Source organism: Pelmatolapia mariae, linkage group LG16_19 (assembly GCF_036321145.2).
Source record: "Pelmatolapia mariae isolate MD_Pm_ZW linkage group LG16_19, Pm_UMD_F_2, whole genome shotgun sequence".
NCBI lineage: Eukaryota > Metazoa > Chordata > Actinopteri > Cichliformes > Cichlidae > Pelmatolapia > Pelmatolapia mariae.
Window position 1 is genome coordinate 42,943,472 of NC_086241.1, and position 24,967 is coordinate 42,968,438.

The 24,967-nt window shown below is 40.3% G+C and overlaps 1 protein-coding gene across 2 annotated transcripts in view; it reads right to left on the minus strand.

Moving 5' to 3' along the window:
• The window catches only part of akap6 (A kinase (PRKA) anchor protein 6), a 215,407-nt gene that overhangs the window by 12,264 nt on the left and 178,176 nt on the right, over nucleotides 1–24,967 (minus strand). For both annotated transcript variants that reach the window (XM_063496793.1, XM_063496794.1), the window contains exons 18-20: nucleotides 14,968–15,051; nucleotides 14,583–14,735; nucleotides 256–3,147 (exon numbers count right to left, since the gene is read on the minus strand). In XM_063496793.1, coding sequence (XP_063352863.1) covers nucleotides 256–3,147; nucleotides 14,583–14,735; nucleotides 14,968–15,051 — 3,129 coding nt within the window. The remainder of the gene's footprint in view (nucleotides 1–255; nucleotides 3,148–14,582; nucleotides 14,736–14,967; nucleotides 15,052–24,967) is intronic.

Below are 24,967 nucleotides of genomic sequence, written 5' to 3' on the forward strand. Positions count from 1 at the left end.
GATTTATTGAATTAGTCCAATTCAGTGAACCAATCGACTGAGATAACTTTTGATACTTTTGGATTAATTTGTCCAACAAATATACAGAATATACAAAGTCAAACAGGACCTCGAATGCTCCAGCTCAGAAATAATTTGATTCGTTTAGTGTTAAAGTTTTCAGCCACACCAAATAATTTTTGAGTTCTGTTTATAATCGTTTTTATTTTCATGTCGCAGTGCAATATGTGCATATGCCTATCATTAATACTCTACCTTGTCTCTGATCTGTGCTAATGATGCAGAACCTTGGTCTGGAATGGACCCATTGGTCTCAGCCTGGCTCGGTTCCTCAGTCTGGTTCTCTTTGCTTTTCAGGGCCAGTGAGGTCATGTCAATAATCTCCATCACAAAATCATGCACGTTCTCCTTCTTGCTTTCTTCTACACAGCGTGGATGGAGGGAAGAGGGGCAGGGAAGGTGATTGCAGCAGGAGGAGTGGGAGTTGTGCCCTTTTTTGGGGAGCAGGGACGAATCTTTGTCTCTGACTTCCCTCCTCGTCTCCTCTGTCACAAAAGATGAGAATCTGAACTTTTCCTGAATGGTGATGGCCTTCCTTCTGCTGGCTACCGACCTGCTGTTGTGCAAAGCATCGTGGGATTTGCAGTCCTCCACTGGGGAGAGGGATGGAGGAGAAGGGAGGGAGGAGCTGTGGCAGGGCAACTCTCCCCGAAGCTGTCCCACCAAAGAGGAAGCACGCTTGGATGGGAAAGGGAGCAGCTCACAGGATGGGGACTCCTTTGTCTCGCTTGATTCTGTTATCACTGCCAAGTTGCTAATATCTTGAACCAGCTCTCCTGTTTTGGCAAACACGTACGAATCCCTTAGAGACTCTCCGTTCTTGGTGAACATGCTGGACTCCTCTCGGAGGAGCTCATCATCTTCATCCCTCCCTTTTAGACAGCTATGGTCCACATTTCCATTCTCCACATCATCCACAAACTGGCTAATGTAGCTTCTTGTCACGTTCCTCCTATTCTCCTCCTCCTCCTCCATTCCCCTCTTGCCTGTTTTTACTTTATTGTTGCCACCATCACTGTTGGCATCTAATAATTTTGCAGCTGAGCGGTTTAAAAAACACTCCTTAATCTGAGGGGACAGGTTGGCTCCACACTGAAGCTCATCCCGGAGGCCTGTTTCTGTTTTAGAGAAAGAGGAAGTGGAGGCACGAGGAGATCGGATCCAATTTTGGAGCTCTCTTTTCATGTACTCAAGCCCCAGCACATAAGAGCCCTCCATTTCTTCTTCATCATCATCCTCAACATCCTCGTGACCTGAGGATGCGCCACTCAGCCGCTCTCCTTCCTCGTCCTCTTCGTCCCGAACGCCAAGCTCCTCCTCTGTGAGGGTGAGCGTGGAGGAAGACAGGAGGTCGCTGTCATCCTCATCTTCATCCGTGCAGGCTGATGTGCAAGAGACGTTCACAACCATGCTCAAACTAGTTGCGTCGGCTTCATCCAGGCCTTGTGCTCCTCTGGTCCTACCGTGGCAGCGCTTCCTAGAAGAGTTTGCGTTGGGTGCCGCTGTGGGATCCAGCAAGAGGTGCCTCTGATTTCTGAGCATGACAAAATCTTCAGAGCCTAGCGATGAGTCCTCAGTGCTACTCAGCTCTGTTAGGGATGCTGTTGCTGAACTCTCGTTGATCAGCGATGGAGGTCCTTTCCACAAAGAGCATGAAATCCCAGATAGCGGGGCGTGTCGACCACCGAGAGAGGGGGAGGCAGGGAGGGGGCTCCTCTGCGGGGAGCTGCCCCGAAGCGTCATGTCAGAAACACTCCGGGTCATTTTTGCCCCCAGAGGACTCTGGATGTTCTCCAGACGTTTCAAGAGATCAAGGGTTCTTCGGCTCAGCTCTCCAGGGGACGGTTCCCCTTGCACAGTTTCAGTGTTGTTTTCTTTTCTTTGTTGGCCTCCATCATATCCACTTCTCTGCTCCTTCTCCAGCTCTCCGAGACTGGCAAGGCTACCTCCAGTTCCTTCATCAATACTGCGAAATGGGACTAGGCCAGTCTCCAGAGAGGCGCTACGATGCAGTGGGTCTTTGGAGGGGAATAACTCCACACCTGGAGCCAGAAGGGACTCTAGAGAGGAGCCCTGAGATAAAACTGGACTTGATGCCCGGCGGCTGAGGACAGGAGGAGTTTCCAAACCATGGTACTGTTGAGTGGTGAAGTCAGTAAGATCACTGTGGGACAGGAAAGACTTTGAGGAGTCAACAGCAAGTCCCCCCACCTCAAAATCAGAGTCAGAATCCGCAGGTGTCAGGATGCCACGTCCGTTAATTAGGATTTCAACAGCCTCTCCACCTCCCCTCCTGTGTCTCCTCTTCTTCTCCTCCTCTCTGTTTCTTTTGGTTTCGCCCCTCCTCCACCTCTTCTCCTGCTCACTTTCCTCCTCCTCTTCTTTACCCACACCTTTTTCCTCTCCTGGAATTTCAAAGTTGGCTATTGTTGTCTCTGTGTCTCCTGTGTCACTAACAATCCCGCTTTCGCACTCAGACCGACGACTGTTTGAGGACTGGATGCTTCCTCTTCCACCCTCACTCTCTCCATCTCGGCATCTTCTTGACATCAAACCTCCCAGGAGGTCTGGGAGGGATTCGATGGAAGAGAAGGAGGAATCCTTACTCAAGCTCTTCTGCAGCACTTGCTGTTTCCTTTTTCCTGACTTGGTTTTTTGCAATAAGGATGAAGTGTGAGGAAACTGAGGCTGTCTGTATAATTCAATATTGTGGAGGCTATATACTTGGTAGACATTATTGTTGTTAGGGGGTGAAGTTTGGGAGGTCATATTGTGCTGAACCTCCACTGATGATCCACCTCTAGTATTCGATATAATCTCAGTACACTCAGTAGCGGGGACAGGTGTTCTACTTGTGCCAGGGGGGTTTTCATTGGGCAGAACAGCTTCAGAAGGCAGATTTGGTTCTGTGGGGAGGTTGTGTGTAAGGTCAGGTTCTGGTATAGCTTGTGGCTCTGCTTCTGTGATTGTCATATCTGTTTCATCCCATTCCCATGAATCATCCTGCACTGGTGCTACTGGACCAGCTGACACTGGGCTGATTTGGTGAAGGTCCACCAAACCTGGTTCCAAAAAGTTCCCAGGAACCTGCAGACAAAATGAAAGAAAACACAAGACAACATTTGTAACTGGTCAGTGAGGTTTTAGAGAAATTCACTCAGATGCAGAAATCAAGAAGCTGTGTTATGTTTCTTAATAAAGTTCTCAATCAGACACAACATACAACATGATGGAGAAAGGAAAACAAACAAGTAACTTAGTCCAAAGACAACAACCAAAAAGCCAGGCAAATAAGGAAAATAAGAAACACGTGTACTCAATTAGACCCCCAAACAATGGAGGAGAAATATTTCAAATTATAGAATTTTATTCATGCCAAATATATCATTGCATCAATGTTTTCACAGCTCAAATACAGGAAGGCAACAAATCCATTTTGAACTTCTGAAAACGCATGCTGCCCTTAACACTCAATTTCAGACAACTCTTTGCTCTGTGTGATGACACAGAGAAGGGTACCCCGAATACGGGCATCTCAAGCGCACAGCTTTGGCTGTGAGCACAGCAGCCACACTCACCTGCTGTTCAAAGCTTATTTACAAGGTGCAACCAATCAGAAGAAATGTGGCTTAAAAGGAAGGCTTAAAATGTGATGTTTTATACATTTACTCCCTTACATGGACATTTTATCTACTTGGCATGCATAAATATTAGATAAAAATGTAATTTTAAAGGTAGAATCTCCTAGTTTCTGAAAATATGCATAACTAAAATACCATAAGTGGTTCTCCAGTGACCTTGTTGGTGTTAAAAGGTTAAATAAATCTTAACACATAAAAATGAATAAAAGACTTATTGCTGTTTCATTAATCGTTTGAGTGTTCGCTGTTAACAGTAAACAACTGCTGTGAACTCCATCTTTAGAATGTTGGGGTTTTTTTGCAATTACTGAGTCCTAAATCCATGAACTTGGCGCAAATGTCATTTAACCTGTGGAGCACTCGCCCCGATTACATGTTATTTGAATAACACCTAGGAAATTTCAAAGAGAGCTTAAAGACATACAGTGTTGCTTTTCGTTAAAGAAAAGGGGTTCTCAGTTATCATTCAAAGCACATAAATGTTTTAAGTTGTGCTATCAAACACGATGGGAATATAAGTCGTGTCATTTTGGATGTTGTATCTTGTTTTGGCACAAAACTCTTTAAAAAGACGCGTCGCTAATCCCGCGTCCCTCCTGAGAACGCCGTCTCGACTCAGGCCTCTGCTTGAAAGAGACACACTGACACTCTGACAGAACATGTTCTGTGATCATTTTAAAAAAAGAGTGAAATCAGCCCACCCCAAAGCAATTGCTCATAAATCTCAACACAAATTATTCCACTCTGGAACAAAGCGATGAATTATTCAAAAACGACTTCTGAGAGAAAGAGCACCAGGCTGAAAACCCCAAAGTAAATACGTAATCAAAAGCCTTCAGAAAGCTCGGCTGTCTAAAAATATGCTTAGACACAGGAATTCTTCTCTTCCACAGACATAATTATACAAATTGCTCCGCGTCTCGTTAACAAGAGAGGGGGGTAATTCGTATTAGCCATTCATAGCCTATTAATCTAATAAACTAGTTGGCTCTGCGTGCGTGTGCGAGTGAGTGTGTGTGGATATGTCTCTGTATAATGAATTTCTATTAGATTTGTGTTTATTCCCCTTGCGCTGATAAGGGAGATGGGGGTAATGACTGAACTGGGTTTTGCCACTGTAGACGCATTCAAAAACACATTCAGCACTGAGAGGAAAGGCTATCAATCAGCCTAATCCAATCAAATCGGGGATTTGATGACCCACGAAAACCTTGTACATAATTTATATCTGTAATTCATCTCATTTCTATAATTTTACAACAGTTTATAGCTGGATTGTGGGTATTTATATGACCACAGACAGAGGAGCGTGGGGACTATCGGTGTCCAGCACTCACAGTATCCTTAAAAACATATTTCTTAAAGCAGGAAATGACTGTAAAGTGTTGCTGGGAACCTGGCAGAGTGAGAGATTGCAAACCAAGCATCAATAACCAGTCAAACATTGGTAGTTATTTACACAAATACTTGCGCAACATGCCAAGGTTGTCCTCTTTATTCGCTCCTATTTCTCATGACTTGTATTTTCAGCTCAGTTCAGATTGAGTTTCAACGTTTAGTTTTTGGCTACGTGTCTGTTTTAATACTATATGTGTGCTGTTTATTTGGAGCAAAATGTAAGTTCAGAAACTGTATTACAATAAAAACACCGTCCCATCTACAACAAAGCCAAGACACCAAATTGCCAGAGGCTAAAACTGAAGACATTTTCTGTACATTTCTATTTGATTTTTATTAATTTTGGAAGTAAAAAAAAGTAAGTAAGTTCTGTTTGTTATTATTTATTCAAAAAGATTTTAATTTTATGCTGCATATGTGTGTCAGACTGAATCTTTTCACAAATTTAACCAATCAAAATGTATTTATTTCCTCATCTTTCTTCTTATATTAGTATTTGTCAAGCTGTATTTGAATTATTCACACAACAGCTAATTTTCACAGGAAATATTCTCCTCTTATATTCATCAAGGTCATTTTAGCTTTAAAAACGTAAAGGGTAAAGCAAATAAAAATAACACTGGATAATGTCCAAAATGAAATGACATGAAACATATTCAGAGGTGAAAAAAATGACAGACTTGTAAACAAACCCAATGAAATGCAAATACATCCAGGCAACACTAAGCTTAAGCCTAAACAAAATCAGTATACTACCACACCACAAAACTTTGAAGCTGTATAATCGCATAAATTAAGATATGCTTGTATTCAGTCTAAAGGCCAAATATGACAAACATCATACCGACCATTATTTTTTTCTACCTGTACGAATAAAAAATAAGACTTGAAATTATGACATCAATAAAATAAATAAAATAATAAATAAAATAAAAACTAGTTAATACAAACTGGCCAGTTTTTCAGCATTCCTTCCTGTGATTATATTTACATGAACACGATCAAACTGTTTACTGACGTAATTGTTGCCAGTGTTCAATATGTGTGTGTGTTGTGTTTTTCGGGGTGAAAACAGCAAACTTTTTCCCATTAGCTCTAGTTTGACTGCTCCCATTTGTTAGCATAGCATCTGCTGGAAGGCCCAAGGAGAGAAGAGCTATCTAGGAGTGTCTGGGTGATTATTCATGTGCCTGCGCTCCTCCTGGAGCTGCTGCTGCTGCTTGAGTCTCTGCTGTACCGGTTGTCAAAGCACTCAGGGAGCCCAGCGTCACCGGTCTGATTCAAAATGAATAGAAGCGCACAGATAAATCACCTCTCCATGCAGAGTGGAGGAGCTGACAGGCTGCTTTGAATGTAATTGCAAACAGTGAGTGAAAACCTCCATATGTTGCTCATAACTCTGCTCGAAAATATTTCATAATTGTGAGAAAACTGTGCGGAAATATAATTTCCATATATCACATTAGATGCACAGGTATACTTTGTGAAATCTCATCCCCAAAACACCCTGCAGCTTTAATTTAGACTCATTTACATTAAATCAGAGATAAAACAGCATCTTTCATGTGCTTTCTGAACGGCAGTACACACACATCTACTCATGGAACATGCAGAGAAGAAAATATGACTCATACTTCAACAACAAAAACCCTGTTAGAACAAAATCACATGTTCTGAGGGAAGAGGCATAAAATACAGTCCAACCTCCAAAGAAAAATGACAACAGTGGTCATTTCTGAAGAGGGTTAAAGGTTACGAGGTGTTTATCGAGGCCAGGGGTCCCAATGTCTTTGAGGCTCTTTACACAGGGGAGAAAATCTTCCAAGAATCTCTCAAAATCCAAATGACATGGTTTTAACTAATCTTGGCAAAGTGGTTTTAGATAACACCAAATGGGTCAAACATATCTTCATGCTAGCAAATTATGTTTGGCTAAAAAGCACTGAGAAAAGCATTTTTTGACTACAGACTGATCTGACGTGTTACAGTCATATCAGACTTGTGTTGGTTATGTCTCTTGGCTTGTCTTGCCATCATGTGAGTAACCACATGTACAATGTCCAACCTTTTCCAAACAGTGGTGATGCCTTCACTTATGGTAAACTAAATGCTGGAGAAGCTCGATGGGAGAAGTTTGCCTTCTAACATGTGGCTGTTGTAGTATTATACGTAAGTGTTTTGCAGGTGACAGTTACATCAGTCTGTTTCATAGTCTTTTATACTGCCTCACAAGAGCTGCTAGCAACTGTGAAAGCATGTTGTTTTGGGTGCATGTCGGTCTGCTGTATGGTAATCTATGGCGTTATTTTTGTGCCACTATTCTGAGCGCACGTCAAAAAATTTTGAGCGCACGTAAAAAGAAATTGCAGGTGCAAGTGTTGCATTTTGAGGAGAAATTTATTTTGAGCGAAGAAAAGCTAAATTTGAGTGAACAAAATTCATTGCTGCGTGCAAAAAATGTATTTCAGTGTTTGCTATTATCCATACACACACACAATAGCAGCCCCTCTTGCTCAGTTTTTGCATTTGCGCTTGCTCGCAATGTGTTGCTTGCGCTCTCAACATTTCTGCCCGTGCGCATTCAACTCTTTCTGTACACCATTATATTTGTGCCACAAAACCAGCCAATCACAGACTTGGATGCAAAAAAATCTGATTGGCTGGTTTGGTCTCCAATCAGCACGAAATGAGGCATCACAAATTTGCAAAAGTGCTCTAACGTTTTCGGAGATGCCTGTTACCCACCAGCTGACCGCATAGCTGGACTGGCCATTGGGCATTTGCCCGGTGGACTGGCCATTGGGCATTTGCCCGGTGGGCCGATGGCGATTTTTCATTTTAAGTTTGTTTGTTTGTTTTTGTAACGGTATAAACAATGAAAGGTGGTGGATTAGCCAATTGGCCATGATCAACTCTGGGCTGGACCAATTACAATACATCCGTATTGAGTTGAAAAGGAATGCGATTCGTCCCGTACTTCAGCTAGAATGGAAAAAAGACACAACGCTGGAGTTATTCTGTGTCTTTGCTGCACAGCTGCCTCTTCTTCTCTCATTCTCTCCCCCTCCCTTTCCTGTTGCTACTTCAATCATGAAACTGATCAATGATCAGCTGATCGTCTCTCTTGTTTGTTTATTGCTCACTTTGCGCCAGAAAGAGGAAACCAGCAGATGTTGCACTAAACAACAACAGCATGTTCAAGCTGTTGTTAGAATTTATTTAATATTACTTTCTAGTATCAGCTGATGTTTGCTGGAGCCACAGTTGTAAAAGCTGCTGGTCATGATATCGGTTTGGATATGTGGTGAGAGGGAAACATGAAGGTGATACAAATCATACATATATACCAACAAGACAGTGTACGTCACTGTCACAAAAGCGTTTGTTTTAGTTCAAAGGCTTTATGGTTTTTCCTATAATACCTGGTGGTGTAGTCGGCCGATTCTTTGTCAGTTCAGCCTTATATATTATGTTTAACCCGAGTGATCACCCGGTCAGCTGGTGGGTAACAGGCATCTCCGAAAACATTAGAGCACTTTTGCAAATATGTAATGTCTTGATAAATCGAGCAGATATTTGAAGTTTACACAGCACCATTCTCGCATGAAAATATCTTAAAAGTTTATTTTGTGACCCAGAAAGAGTAATATTTCAAACTCCGCCACTCTGTGTTCCTCCGCCACTGCCTCGTTTGAGTTTTGGACGAAATGGATTCTAGGATATTGCATTTCCTCATTTCGTGCTGATTGGAGATCAAACCAGCCAATCAGATTTTTTTGCATCCAAGTCTGTGATTGGCTGGTTTTGTGGCACAAATATAACGGTGTACAGAAAGAGTTGAACGCGCACGGGCAGAAATGTTGAGAGCGCAAGCAACACATTGCAAGCAAGCGCAAATGCAAAAACTCAACGAGAGGGGCTGCTATTGTGTGTGTGTATGGATAATACCAAACACTGAAATACATTTTTTGCACGCAGCAATGAATTTTGTTCACTCAAATTTAGCTTTTCTTCGCTCAAAATAAATGTCTCCTCAAAATGCAACACTTGCACTTGCAATTTTTTTTTACGTGCGCTCAAAATTTTTTGACGTGCGCTCAGAATAGTGGCACAAAAATAACGCCATAGTAATCCACTCATCACTTATAGAATGTGCAGACCAAGCTTGATTGCCAAGAAATTCACCTTGTATTTTCATTTCACGGTCCTCAAAGAATGAACTCTAATTTCCCCAAGCTTTCCCCTAGCATCCACTAACACTCTGTTATACAACTTGTATTTTCTGTGTTGTGCTAAGACAGAGAAACACTGATGAAGTTCATTTCTTCTGGAATGTTATAAAGGTTTTATCACTGAGGCTACAGTTAAGTTAAAGAAGAATAAAAAGCAAGATGAGATTGTGCACTATAAATCTAAGAAACAGCTAGAAAAAAGTTTCATACAGAAATATGTGTGAAAAGATAATTAGTAAAACAGAAATAGTGACTTTTCTCAGGAAGTAACGACTGTTTTGATGTTTTCTTTGATAAATAACATGGTTGGTTGTAAAGCACTAACATCAATTCATAGCTTTAGTAATAAAAATACACCGGGGTTTTTCAGTTAACTTCAGCTATTAAAAGAAACTCTGCGTTTCTCTTTGTCATTTGTGTGTTGGTACAATAACTTGCACAAGCTGAGTTCCTATCTTAGTCATTACACTGTACTTAAAATCTGAGCCACGCATTCCAGCAGTCATTTGCAGGCAGGCGAGCGGACTCATTTACACAAACCCTCTCTCAAAAATCCACACAGGATTGTGCACACGGAAACCAGAAGCGGACAATCGTTTTATCATGGGGCAGAAGTGTTCATTTATAAACTATACCACCCACATATATGCTTCTCTGGTTCATTCACGGCTTTCCTCCCCTTCCCTTTTTTTTGCTTCTCTCTTTCTCTTTATTCCTCTCTCATCTCCACTAGAAGTGAAATTACTCTCCAGCCAGCAGCGAGGTCAGAGTGTGTGGCCTCCGTTATTTGTCTTCTCCTCCTCTACAATATGTGTGTGTGTGTCCTTTGTGTGTGAATTTACAAAAGTGAGAGAGAGAGAGAGAGAGAAAGGGAGAGTGTGACCTCCAGCAGCACATGTAAAGCAGAATTAGACAGATTCTCCATATTTTCTTTGCAAGTGATACAAAGTAAGAGTGCGCTCAACTCTGACTCTTCAACACGATTAGAGAGTGTGGTCTTAATACAAACACAATACTGCGGCTCACTGATGAGTATGAAAGGGCAAAATAAATACAATTCAACTATAAGCTTTTATCCATGCAACACGAGAAAAAGCATCGACAAATAACACATATTTCTAAGGAACTACAACGTGTAACTGACAACAGTCAAAGGAAAATTCTATAAGAACAATGCATAAACTATCTATTAGATAAATTATAAGATCTTTAAAAGTGACAAGAAAAATATATGTTCTATAGATTGAAATAGACATGATGGTTCTGCAAGAGATTTTGTTTTGAATTCTGAACTTCTTTCTAGTAGTGGGATGCAAAAACACACAGTATCCCCACAGATCAGAGTGCTGCACTGGGTAAAGTTTAAACATGGGAAATTCCCACCTGGTAAGGTAAAGTCAGCTCCAATCAATACATCTCTCAGATGTATTGATTGAAGACCCTAGCCTGATGGTGGAATTGAACTCAGGACCTTCTTGCTGTGAGGCAACAGTGCTAACCACTGTGCCGTTAAAACGGCAGGTCTAGTACTATACCTTTATAGTATCCACATGGAAGTTTGTTTGTTTTTGTTCAGTTCAGTTTGATTAAATTTTGTTTATATATGTTTGTGCCAAATCACAACCTTACAATTATACAGAGAAAACCCCAACAACCACAGCACTCCCTATGAGCAAGCACTTGGTGACAGTGAGAAGGAAAAACTCCCTGTTCTGCAGGAGGAAGAAATCTCCAGGCATACCTGGCTGGTTGTGAGGATTCAGTTGCTATGAAGGCAGAAAAAACCTCCATAAAGAACCAAATGGTTGTTTTCTACAAGCTTTTTAATGTTTTTTAATTGGTCATTTTAACATGGAAGTCTAAAGAGTGCCCTTCCTGTTTGGCCCCAGAAGTTTTCACTTAGTTTGTGCTTAAATTCTAAACCAAAGGTGTGACACGGTGTGGTCTCTCTGTCCTCCTACACACCATCCCTGACCTCCTCTCCTTTTCCCCTCCCCTCCTTTACCTTTCACCTTCCTTCTCTTTCTATTTTTTCTGAGCTGTTAGCACATGAATATCTGTCAGTTATTTTCCCCACTGTACGTTCCCCTTCACATTGGCATGACACTTTGTGTTTCTGCTTGCAAGCACTAGTCTAACACAATAGTGCTTGAAGCTTAACAGCTTTTTATGCTTACGTAAGTGTGACTGTGCATGTGTCTCCCTGCCAAACCCTTCACCTTGTATCCAAATGCCCCCCTCCTTCTGCCTCTATATTCATCACTATTAGAGATCCATAACGCTTCCATTCTGCTGTAGCTCCCTGCCTTCAGCTGAAGAAAGCACTCAGCTTTTTGATCTGCCCAAGCAGCTCAGCTGTGGACGGCTCCCTCATGAATGAATTTTCGCTGAACACCAATGGCACAAGCTGCTTCCTCAGACAAGATGCCCATGTGCTGAGCTGTCATACTGCAGCGTTAAACCATCGCTGTGATAAGTGAGCACTTGAAACATGGAACCTGAAACGCATCATCAGCTACAGATTTCTTTTTGCCGATGTGCCGTCATGGTGCCAGACATGCGTGGTTTTCTAATATGCAAACTGTCAAAGTGTTAAAATCTCATTTGTTTCTTTTGTTTGTCGAGCAGGTGTCAGATGAAACATTGCTTCCATGACACTGATCGCACTGGAAAACTAACAGATTAACTTTTATCAACTGGAAGCTTCAGGAAGGCTTCGCTGATATAGAATGGACTTGGCACATAGGTTCAGCATAGGCAGACTTTTAAAATGCAGGATATCCACAGAGACTTTTGCCTCTCATAGTGGCTCGGCTTCAGGGTGGTGATAGTTTGGTTCAATATAGACCATTGTTACATCCTGTAGACTAGAGGGGATTTCAAAAAGTGATCTAACTTAACATGCTAAAAAAAATCAACAAAGTCTTCGTTGCCTGTGCTCCACTTCTTCACTCCAGTTTCATGAAATTTGGTGGGGTAGTTTCTGGGATAACATATCTCCACCACCTATATTCCTAATGATTTAGTTATCCTCTGACCTTTCCTCTAGTCAGGCTCTGATGAGACTTAGCTTTCCTTGTTAAGACATTAATTAGTAAAAAACACAAAAATAATGCTATTTTCCGAGTAAAATTACAAGGCCTGAGAATAAACCCTCTGCAGACAACATGGGCATCTTTAGATCTTAAGAAACCTTTTACTAATGATATACTGACAACCCATAGAGAACATTATGTATAATCTGTTATATAAGTTTAATAAATCACAACAAGTTTTCCTGGGCATAAAAAAAGTTTTAAAAATTCTAAGATTTTGAAACAACTTTGAGCTGAGTTAGTAGCCAGCAAAACTACCACGTTCATTAAACTTTGTCCCAGATCTTAAGTTTTGTTTGACTACAGTGAAAGAAAAAACTAAATTTTCAAGCAAAATGATTTGTTACTTAGACTCAATTAGATTTTATTTACAAAGTTCCTAATCACATCAGCAGTTGCCTCAAGGTGTTTTACAATAATACAGAGAAAACCCCAACAATAAGACCACCTGTAAGCAAACACTTGGCGACAGTGGGACAGAAAAAGCACCTTTTAACAGGAAGATAAGTTTGGCAGAACCAGGCTCAGGGAGGGGCAGCCATCTCGCTGCAACCGGTTGCGAGTGAGGTGAATTTCAAATGTACAGTGCAAGAGAGCATGTTGAAGCTGTAAGCCAAGATGTGGACTGATTCTATATAGCGCTTTTCTACTCTCCCGGAGTACTCAAAGCACTCTATACAACATCACCTAATCACACCCATTCACGCAAGCACATTCAGTGCTTCCTAGAGCATCGGAGAGCAACTTGGGGTTAGTATATTGCCCAAGGATACTTGACATGCAGACTAGAGGAGCCAGGGATTGAACCACTAACCCTAAATTGTTCTCCGATGCATCCATCGGAGTATGGATGTGTGTGAATGTATGAATGTAGTTAGGAAGCACTCAAAGTTTAGAAGAAAGTGTTTGTGTGATTGGGTCAATGTCGCATTTTGTATAGAGCGCTTTGAGTACTCTGGGAGAGTAGAAAAGCGCTATATAGAATGAGTCCATTTACCATTTAGATGACTTGCTCTACCTCCTGAGCTACAACCACCCCAAAAAAGAATGTTCATAAAGAATGGTCCAAATACTCTCCAGCTGCTTGGCTTCATGCCCTCCTTACTTACAGACCAGTAAATTAAACTAAATAAGGAACAAGAAGTTGTGAGCTATAAGAGAAAGTGACTTCATTTGACTGCCTACTCGATATACCCAGAAGTGGTAGGTGGGCATCAGGCACATGCGACAGTAACAGCTCACCATCAATGTGAGTTACTGTAACATAACTGAAATATGTGTCAATTCAAATAATCTTGTGTTTTGGTTATGCACATTTCAAATTATCTTAAGTAGAACAAGAGAAATAAAGGACTGAAGAAAGAAAATGAGAAAATTCAGAAAAATTGAGTTTTGTTGCAATTGCAATAGCAGTGAGTTATCAGCATAGCAAAAAAAAAAAAAAACATGGCTCGAACCTTGAGGGAAATCCACCAGTCAAAGAAGCAAAAACAGATGTTTGCCAGAATTGTCACAGAGTATGAAATTAAAAGAAAAAGGTTAAAATAATCTATATTTTTTCAAAACTAGCGCAGGATCTGTGAAAGCCATCAGAAATTGTGACTTATTTTATTTTGAAAAGTTGATCACAAACTCCAGTCCAGGCACTGAAATCCTCCTTAGTGCGTCTTTCATTTTACTTCTACACAGAGCCTTAGAGAAAATGTTGTTATCTAACCACAGCCAAACTGTTAGACACCTTAATAACATTCATTTTGTTCCACAATTTTGCCTGGGGGGGTTGGAGTGTGTGTATGTTTGACACGGGAGGAGGAGGAGTGTGCGTGTGCGTGTGTGTGTGTGTGTGTGTGCGTGTGTGTGTGTTGGAGGGGGGTGGGGGGGGGGGGGGGGGGGGTGGGTTACCTAAGGAAAAAATAAATACAGCTTTGTTCAGGAGTTGATGCTTATTTCACAAAATATTATGACACTGTCTCGGGTTATAAAGATTATTCCATAACCAAAACACCGCGGCTTCAATCGCGGCACCATCTGTCTTTCACGGCACATTTTAGCATCAAATCAAACGCTGACATGCTCACTGAGTGTAACAGCGCGTCAGCTGACTGCCTGCAGTGTAGAATGAAGGATGTAAAGTGTAAATGTCAGAGCGCTCTAACCTGCTGCTCTCCCAGCTCTCTCTTCAGTCTGTTCTGCCACTGCAGCGCCTGCATCACGATTGCTTCCCACCTTCTCTCTAGGTTGATAGACAGCAGCTGCAGGGCCTCTCTGTGCTGCTCCGCATCAGGGCCCACCTCAGCCATGGGGCCCGACTGTTTTAGGGTGGGGATTAGATCGATTTATTGTAAGAATTGACAACAGAATTTATTCTTCTCAGGGTTTCAAAAGTCTAAAAATTATAAATATAAAATTTAACATTTCTAAAGTATATTTTGTGAGTTAGACAGTATATAACTTGTGTCTTTTGCTGGTGAGGTGAATTCACAGTTCTTTTACTTTGGCAGTCAACTTTCCATCATCTAAGTTGTGTTTTCCTTTACCCACCTGGCTCTGTTGTAGCAGCTTCTGGCACAGTTTCAGAACAGAGGAGACCCCACGCCGTCGGGCTTGAATGTCCGAACACAGGGGCTGGATGTCAACATGGAAGAGAAAGATGAGGAGAGGGAAGGGAGATCAGAAAAGCAGCTCATTTGCACAACAACAAGAAATGCTGAGCGTCAGCTCATTAGTTCAAACTTCTTGTAGAGGTTGGAAAATCACACGAAGGTACAAGTGTAAAAACTACTCTGCACGCTTTCTATTTTTAGATGACCAGTTTGATTCATCAGAATTAAAAAGATATTGTGGTTTGATTCACATTAGCTAAGCTCCCCATTTCCTTTAAAAAAAATTTAAATTCCAACTTCAAACCTTAAATTGGTTTGGTTTTTGGATACAAAAAAGTCCCATACCAACATTTTTTATTGTAGTAGTTGTTTGTTTAAGGTCTAAAATATTAAATTTTTTTCCTGCTACTTTTTTAGATTAAAAAAAAGATGAGTTGCTCCGACAACCCCTAAAGATTCCTGCCAAAAGAAAAAGACAAATCATATGTGTCCTCTTTCATGCAACACTATACTCTCTTAATTATTTATCGGATTTACCACTATTTAAATTTTTTTGTTAGTGCTTCTTACTTTACTGTAATATGTGTTTATGCTTAAAAGTATGTCAAGAAGCACGTAAAATACAATTTATGTGCTTCAACGAGGCTCGACTCAATTTTTTCGACAGTTTTCATACACTGCGCAGGATAATTAGCTGTACTTTTCTGGTTTAAATGATCATAAACTGTTGGTTTCTTTTACAGACTTACTGTCATTGCCCATGATCCCTCCATCTTTGTTGTATAATGTTACCAATGTCCCACATTTTCATTATTAATAACACAGGGAGAAATTATGGACACGATTATTAAAATAACACCCCAAACATTAAATAAACCAGAATTATTCATTTCTCTAACAATAAAAGATCAAGCAAGAAGACCTACATTCGCTGCACTTCACTGTAGTTAAATTCTGGTCATTCATTACAGTTTATTAGCATAAAGTCAAATTCAGCACACAGATCCTTGATCAGCAGCAACAGTGCATAAAATAAATGACAACAGCCAATATTCCCCCTCTCTGCTTCCCTCCCGACTTCTGTCTAATAAATGCAAAAAAAGAGAAAAAAAAAGAAACAAGGATTGGCAGTGCCTATTATAAATCACTATATGCTGATGAGTTTTCACACTCAAAGGTCAGTGTGTGTGTGTGTTTGCATGTTTCAGTGTTTACTCATGCAGGCTTGTGCATAAAGTTTGTGTAGCAGTGGGTGTATGTGCAAACATATGCATATATTTCTGTGTGTGTGAGACAGAGAATAGAGGGGACAGCCTTACTCCTCTGCAGCAGGGACCAAGCACGTCCAAGCCCCAAACTATTTATGCTAATCCTGCCTGCTCGCTGAAAAGCACTTCCTTTACATTTTCTTTACATTTTTCCAATAAATATTAAACACTATTACAATGAAATGGGATTCTCTCTCTCCCTCTAACTCTCTCTCGCTCTCTCTTTCTTGCGTGCGCACACATTCACACTTTGCCTCTTTCTCACACACACTCAACACTTCTTCTCCCGTCTTTCATCTCCTCTTTCCCGCTCTCTTCAGTTTAGCATATTTGTGGCTTGCCTGGTTGTCTAAACAGAAGATGGGGATGCAGAATACACCAGACAGGATCAAGAGGACAAGCCAAGTGTGTGTTCGCGTGTGTGTTTGTGGGGTGGCAGATAAATTTATTCCAAACAGGAGGTGTGTATTACATTGAGGGAGGAGGCTCTAAACAATGAAAGGACTGAGTGATACTCGTTCCGTGCCAAATAAGTGCAGCAGACAGCACGGAGGAAGCACAGGAAGACGTATTAAACTAGATTGGGGCTGGAACAACACTTTGAAAACCAAATATGCTGATTGAGAAATGTTTTCAAAATGAGCTTTTTAGTATGTGAAAAACTTCTCTATATCACTCGTTGGACAGTGAAGACCAGCCCGTCCGTTTGCTTCAGTGGTGATGCGAGAACTTTCTGCTCCACAGAAAACCAGCTGTGTGCTTCCTGATGGATTACGACAGGTGTACAACTTATTGCCATCCACAAACAAATTTAACAGGCTAACAGACCCATTTTTGAGCTGTCTACTCAACCGTGTCTTGCAAACTCATTTGCTTCAATACTTAATCAATACAGTCATGTACAAAGACTGTGTAATGATTCACTCTATATCCCAATGTAACTGTGCCCTAAGGTTTAGTAATAGACTTTAAATCTAGTTTCTTTTATTAGGCTTCTGATAAGTGTCTAGTGCACAGCAGAACCATGGATAAACCATTATAGTACAGACCAGGGGTTTTCAACTAGGGAAATCAGAATCAGAATCAGAATACTTTATTGATCCCTAGGGGAAATTATTTTTCGTTACAGTGCTCCATTATAAACAAACATTAACAGAGACAGACAATACACTAACTAAGAATAGCACAATATATACAGGCATATATATACATAAAAGTCACTTATTAATAAATAGCTGAAAAAGAACATGTGCAAGAAGGGTGTAGCTGTTGCAGTAAACAGTGTGTTAAGTGGATGAGTTGTACAGGGAGATGGCCACAGGCAGGAATGATTTCCTGTGTCGTTCAGTGGTGCTTTTCGGTAATCTCAGTCTTTCACTGAACGTGCTCCTGTGACTGACCAGCATGTCATGGAGTGGGTGGGAGGTGTTATCCAACATTGTCTTTATCTTGGACAACATCCGCCTCTCCGACACCACCTTGAGGGAGTCCAGCTCCATCCCCACAACTTTACTGGCCTTACGAATCAGTTTATCGAGTCTGTTGGCATCTGCGACCCTCAGCCTGCTCCCCCAGCATGCAACAGCATAGAGGATCGCACTGGCCACAACAGACTCGTAGAAAATCCTGAGCATTTTCTGGCAGATGTTGAAGGACCTCAGTCGCCTCAAAAAATAGAGACGACTCTGGCCCTTTCTGTAAAGTGCTGTGGTGTTTGTAGCCCAGTCCAGTTTATTGTCAATGTGTACTCCAAGGTATTTATAGTCCTCCACAATGTCAACACTGACCCCCTGGATTGAAACAGGGGTCAAGTGTTTCCTGGTCTTCCTGAAGTCCACGATCAATTCCTTGGTCTTTGCCACGTTGAGCTGCAGATGATTCTGCTCACACCACGTGACAAAGGAGTCGACCACAGCCCGGCTGACATATCAGGCCAAGAGTAAGACTCAGTAAAGACAAACATAACTGATTAAAAGTTGAAATATAGCTGCTAGCTAAAATTCAGAATAGGAAATTGTAAATAGTTTTTGTAAAAGCACCATTTCAAATCACAGTGGGCCTTCTGCTTTGTCATCTCATATCTGACTAAAACTTTCACATTCCAGATGAAAAACTAAATATGTAGAATACTTTTTAACATTAAATTCTACTATACTATTTTGATTCAACTTTCATGCTGGGTTGAGCAAATATGTTAAGTTGTAACCCAAAACCAAAAATATTAGTGGACTGTCTAATTAGAATAGAAGCAAATTCTGGAGAATTATAATGAAAAGAAAATTATTTGGTTAAATCTATGCAAATATTTTGTTTTCGAGAACCACATTGTAACCATGCACATTGTCCTGGAGGTCTTAAAAATGGAACAATGTAGCATTTTCATATATAATGCCCCCCATAATGTTTGGGAAAACACTTTGTTCCCCCTCTGCTTCTTAATGTAAAATTCTAAATTAAAAAAATCAGACATGATTAAATTTCAAAAGACTTTAAAATTCATTTGCATGCATTTCAGTTGCACAATGTAGAAATTAGAACACTTTTTATACCTTGTCCCCCCTTCAGGGCACCACTTCAGTATTTCTTGAGTTTTCAATGCCTCTTAGTATTATTTAAACTTAACCTGAATTATCAGTCTGGAAATAGTAGATAGAGTACATCTCGAAAATGGGAAACTGGTGGGTGTTTAGCAGGAAATGTTCTAAAAACGTGATAATCTGAGATTAAAAGACCTGTTTAACAATAGATAGCACAGTATAGATAAACTGTTAGCTAACAGTTGCTAAGTATAAAGAAATGAATAGCTGTTAAAGTGTGTATTAATTGAGATAACTAAAAAAGAGATAACTAAAAATCTGTTTGAAAAAATTTGGGGGACGTTGGTGTAGTTACCAACAGAGCACTGATGCCGCCTCCAACAGTGAAAGGTGCTTGGTGCTATAATACTTTAAGAATATTTGCCTTGTTAATTAACTGATGAAGAGCCTTGTAGGCAGGACTAATGTGAGTGCTATCTGCTTTTGTTAAACACAACAATACAATGATCCAAAAACTAAGAAAAAAAACCTAACTAACAAAAATAAGCCCTTTCCTCCCAGCATGACATGAAACTAAGTAAACAGATTCAGGTCTCACGAAAAACACTACTTCATGTAGAGGAAAACTATATGTGGGTACCAGGAAAAATAGACACAACTTCACTGTTTGTTAGTGCAAGTGCAATAAACTTCTCTTTGCGAGAATTTATGGTAAAGGTTATGTGTTTTCATTTTTTACTGCAAAATACAAAGGGAGTTTATTCTTTTTGTCTATATTAAAAACACCTTTAAAAACACATTAACATGGATATGAGCGATATACCAACAGTTGCATTACTTGTGAAAGTCACAAGTGTTATGCTTGCAGATTGGTAAGCTTTACAGAGCAAAACTCTGTTCTTTGTGAATTCATTTCCATACAGAAAGGAAAAAAAGAGGGATTCCTAAGTTTCTATTGTTTCTGCACTGCTGGTTTTTATGCACTGATCCCCCCCTCTCTCACTCTCTTTTTCTCTGGACCGGTCTAGCCTGGCTGGGCCCGTATTGACTCAGAGGGCTCTACAGACACAGTTGGACAAATATTTGCTAAAAAGCTTTTCTTCAAAAATACATGGGAAGCCGTAGAGTGGCTGTGGAGAAAGAGATGGAGAATGTAGAGGGGAGGTTGAGATGGACAGAAAAGCCAAAAGCAAGTGTGAGATAGGTCGATAAAGAGGAGAAGGCGAAAACGAGGGAAATGTGCAAAAGCGTGAAGACTGAGAGAAAAGACTAGTGAGACTAGTGAGGGAATAGAAAAGACAAAACAAAGGTAATCGTAAACAAAGGCAGGAAATTTGCTCTTTTGGGAAATGATGACTCTACGGTGATACCCCTCAGCCTTTTAGTAAACACGGCTCTGGTATCAATTTCAAAATCCTACTTTGCCTTTTTCTCAAGTTATCACATTCACAAGATTTTCAGAAAACTTACTCTAACCTTGAGGTCGAGGTCACTGAGATTCGAGCTCGTCTACGATTTTTGGTAGATGCACCTATGGTATCAATTTAAAAATCCTACATCGCCACCTTAAGTTTTCGCATTCACATGATTTTCAGAAAACCTGATCGTGGACCTCTGACCTTTAGGTCAAGGTCAGTGAGATTTGAACTCGTCCAAGATTTTTAACAGATGAACCTATGGCACTAATTTGAAAATCCTACGTGACTTCCTTCTTCAGTGATTGCAGTCACAAGACTTTCAGAAAACTTGACCTCTGACCTCAGTCTTGTGGTTGAAGTCATTGAGATTATAGTAGATACACCTATGATATCAAGTTAAAGCTCCTACATTGCTTCGGTCTCCTGTTGTGCCATTTGCAAAATGCTTTTCCATAACTGTCACAAGTTAGACCAGGAAATCAGTGTTGAGTGTGTCCAGTTGTTGCCCTTTTTTTTGCCTCTTTTTTTTTAATGAGACTTTTAATGACGATTTGTGGCCAAGTGTGAAGCTGCTAGGATGTGAGTCAGCACCGCTAATTGTTCACATGCTGGCCTCCTAAAACATTTCTCCACTTTACGGCACAGAAAGGTAAACTAGTTTACCTAAACTGGTGATAAAGCTTTAAACTTTCACAACACACTATATTATATTCAAAACATACGCCTTTTAATCAGTTTAAGTTGAAGGACATAGATCAAGGGTGTCAAATATAAGGCCCTGGGGGCAGAATTGGCCCGGCAATTCTGTAAAATGTAAAATTGCCTAAAGAAATCTCTTCCAGTTGAGTTATTTGTCCTATATAAGAATAGAATAGAGTTTAACATACACCAAACATGTCTGGTGTGAAAGCATTTTAAGTATCAGGAAATCTTACTTGTGGGTTAGCATAAGATGAAGTGAGAGATCTACTGAAGTAAACTAGCACTGTGTCAACACCAGTGCTGGCACTGACTGTTATGGTTCAAATGGAGCAAAAGAGACACTCTTGATTTAATGAGTACTTCACCAACACAAGACCTAATTAGAAATGAGAAAACAGAGATTTAGAAAATAAGTGGACAAAATAAGCGTCCTTGGCGAGGCTTCTGGCTTGTCCATGTTGCCAAAGAGAAGAATTCATGAGGTTTCAGAGGAACCTCTAAGTCCTTCGTGTTGAACAGGTTGTGGTCCTTCAGCATCTGATCGGGAATTGTCCATTTAACAGCCTTCTCGAGCATCAGACCAAGAGAAGCTGTTAATGGCTTGTGTAGATCTCTCCAGATTGTCATATTCAAAGCTGACCAGCAGAAGAGACACTTAAAAGACAAATGATTTCACTATCTCCTCATTTGCTTTTTCTCTGTCTCTCTCTCCCTCCCTTCATGTATCTCTGTCACTCAACATTTTCTTTCAGGAAGAGTGACCGGCTCACGATAAACAAAAGGAAAAGGATCTGCTCTCCTCTTTCTATAATTCCCCCTTCACCCTCTTCCTCTCTCACTCCTTGGCTTTCTCAAGCTTGATCTCTCACTCTCCCCTACTCCATCCTGCTCTATCTCTCTCATTCTTTAAATCTCCTTCTCCTAAAAACAAAATCCTCTTAACTCTCCGCCACCTCCTCATCTCCACAATCTAATTACCAAGACCTGCCGTGAAGAGAGGGATGCAGGGAGGTGTGAGAGAGGGAGAAAAAGCAAAAGACAGAGAGGAGAGTGGAGGTTGTTACTGTGGTTGCTATGTCAGTGTTTTTTCACGAGTGGAAAGCACTTTGAAACAGAGGTGAGACAGAGACATAAGAATAGAAGTGGGTAAGATGTGTCATTTTCTGAATATAGTGTCTTTAAAAAGCCATAATTCTTGGATTAAAATAAACAGGATTCATTAGTGTTGGGGCTGCTTTTCCACCAAATCCTTTTCTGGTATTTCACAAATGAAGGTTACACCTAAAAAAACACTTCAAAACAATAAGCAACAGAACTGAACCTATATAAAACAATACATGCACTGTCTATCGGAAAACCTGTTTTGAATACTAGACAGTAAATCTAATGACATATTTAACAGTGCCTTTCAATACCTGAGCTTTTTTTGTATTTTGCTGTTTGCCAAAAAATTACTACAGCCTGACAAATACGGAGGGACGGAAGAGATAAACTGTGATTTGAACACCCAGAAACATTAATAAAACTCGAACTTGTGGACTTCTCAAACTTCCTGGATTATTTCTCATCAGCACCCGAAGAAACAAGCACCGTTTACCACAAGTGTTCAAACTGCTGGTCATGCAATCCATCCATCCATTCTCTACCGCTTAACTTTTTCAGGGTCGCAGGGGGGCTGGAGTCTATCCCAGCTGTCTTAGGGCGAGAGGCAGGGTACACCCTGGACAGGTCGCCAGTCTGTCGCAGGGCTAACACATAGACACAGACAACCAGTCGCACTCACATTCACACCTATGGGCAGTTTAGAGTTTCCTATTAACCTATTCCCCCTAACTGCATGTCTTTGGACCGTGGGAGCAAGCCAGAGTACCCGGAGACTCTCAAGACCTTCTTGCTGTGAGGCAACAGTGCTAACCACTGTGCTGACCTGATCTAATTCAAAGTAAATGTTGTGTAAAACACCAAACGTGAAGATCACCAGTTAAAAAAAAAACAAAGGAAAGAAAACAAAGTCAGATAGCCACGGAGAGGGTAACCAGAAATAGAAAGAACAAAAAGAAAATGTAATAAAAAAAGAAAGACAACTACATAAAGGCATAATGAACAAGAAAAACAAATGAGAGGCCTGACAACGTGGAAAGCAGACAAGGGCAAACTGTAAAGGATTCTGAGACAGAAATGAAGAGAGCGATGCACAGAGAGAGGGAAGGAGAATTTTGGCTGCTTGCGTGGTGACCCAGCGGATATTTCAATCAATTACCATTAATTAGAAATCTCTGATTAATTCTATTTGTTGATTAAGTCAATTAAAACCACAAGCACTCGTTATCGCACAACGAGCCTAATGAATTCCTGTCGACAATTTGTTCCCACACACATATTCCCTCTGCTGCTGCTAATACCGCCTAAAGCTACCCAAACTTTGTTGTTTGCATACTCTTTCCCATCTTTCTCCTCTTTTCTCTTCAACTCTCTCTCCTCATCTGACATTTGTCTTCTTCTTTCTTCTCCCTCTTTCTCATCCTCTTCTTTGTCTCTCTTCATCTTTGTTACAGTTTCATTTCATCTATATGTCTAATTGAATTCACACAAAGACTAAAGTTACAGAGCAAGCACACTCGGCTCCGTCGGTTCGTTGAAGAGCACCTTGACAGACGTCATTATGCAGAAAGCCCGTCCTTCAGGGTTTGGAGGCTGAAACGCTGCTTACCCAACCTTGTCCTCTAAACTCAAGGATAGGGAACATCTATCCTGGTGTGTTGGTCGGGACTGGAGAATCAGTGTACATGGTTGCAGAACAAATCCACAACCTTGCTAGATTTTTTTTTTTTTTACGAGAAGTTAGATTATTGTTCTGGAGTTTTGGTTAATACCAGTGGACGGAATAAACATCAAGTAGTAGGGTTAAAACATCTTGGATCATGTATTGGTTTAGAGTGGGCAGTGTTTCGGTTTTGTTGGATCAGCTCCATCATCTCTTACCTCCCGAAGTACAAGATGTCAAAATTGTCACAAAATGTTAAAAATGGCCAACATTTGACATTTTATTTGATTGTGCAATGGTTGTAATCAGAAAGGGACAAAACATCTCAGGTATCAGCGGACAATATTTAAATATAAAAACTTGTTGTTCCCAGTGACATACAGCATCACTTCCAATGTCATTAACGTTAACTCAAGCTAAACTAAAAAGTAGATCTGAAAAACATTTTAGTTAACAAAAAGCAGGGAACGTTGTTGCTATGAGGCGACCACAGTCACCGTAGTTTTGTATTTTCTAATTAGTTCGTTTTGACATTTTGTTTTTAATTCAGTTTAGTTTCTGTTAGTTTACAGGGTGACTTTTCTTGTTTCAAAATGTTTAATTAAGTTTACCTTGTATTACCTTCAGTGTTACTTTTAGTTTGTATTTTTTTACTTTCATGTATTGATTGATTGATAATACTTTATTTATCCTGAGGGAAATTGTTTCAGAGGTAAGATTAGGAAAACCAGTACAGGCATTACAATAAATAATGGTCAGTTTTAATTTTTTGTTTTAGATAATTCAATTTTTTTTTTCAAACCTAGTTTGGGTTTTTAGTTTGGTTGTAGGCCTTAATAACCTTGATCTGAATAAATAGTCTCAGTAGTCTCAATAGTATCTCAGTTTATTACTGTAAGACAATGACAACAATGTTTGAGACCTTTTGAGTTTTACTTTTGACAGAAAAAGTATTATTCTAGATGTTTACATAAGTGCTAAACATGTCTGACTCTATAATACACAAAAGACTTCAGTATAAATTTGTCACACCTGAGACAATTTGTTGGGTGTGTAGCTAACAGCAGAGCTGTACTGAAACCATGAAAAGAGATAGCTGCCTAGATTACGTTCATCTACTTTCATATGAATAGACATGAGGATTATTTGCCAAGATTAGATTACTGGATAGATTACTGATGCTCACTGTGTATTGACTGCAATGAACGTAGTAATAACTACAGATGCTGCCACTTAAAATGGGCGGCTC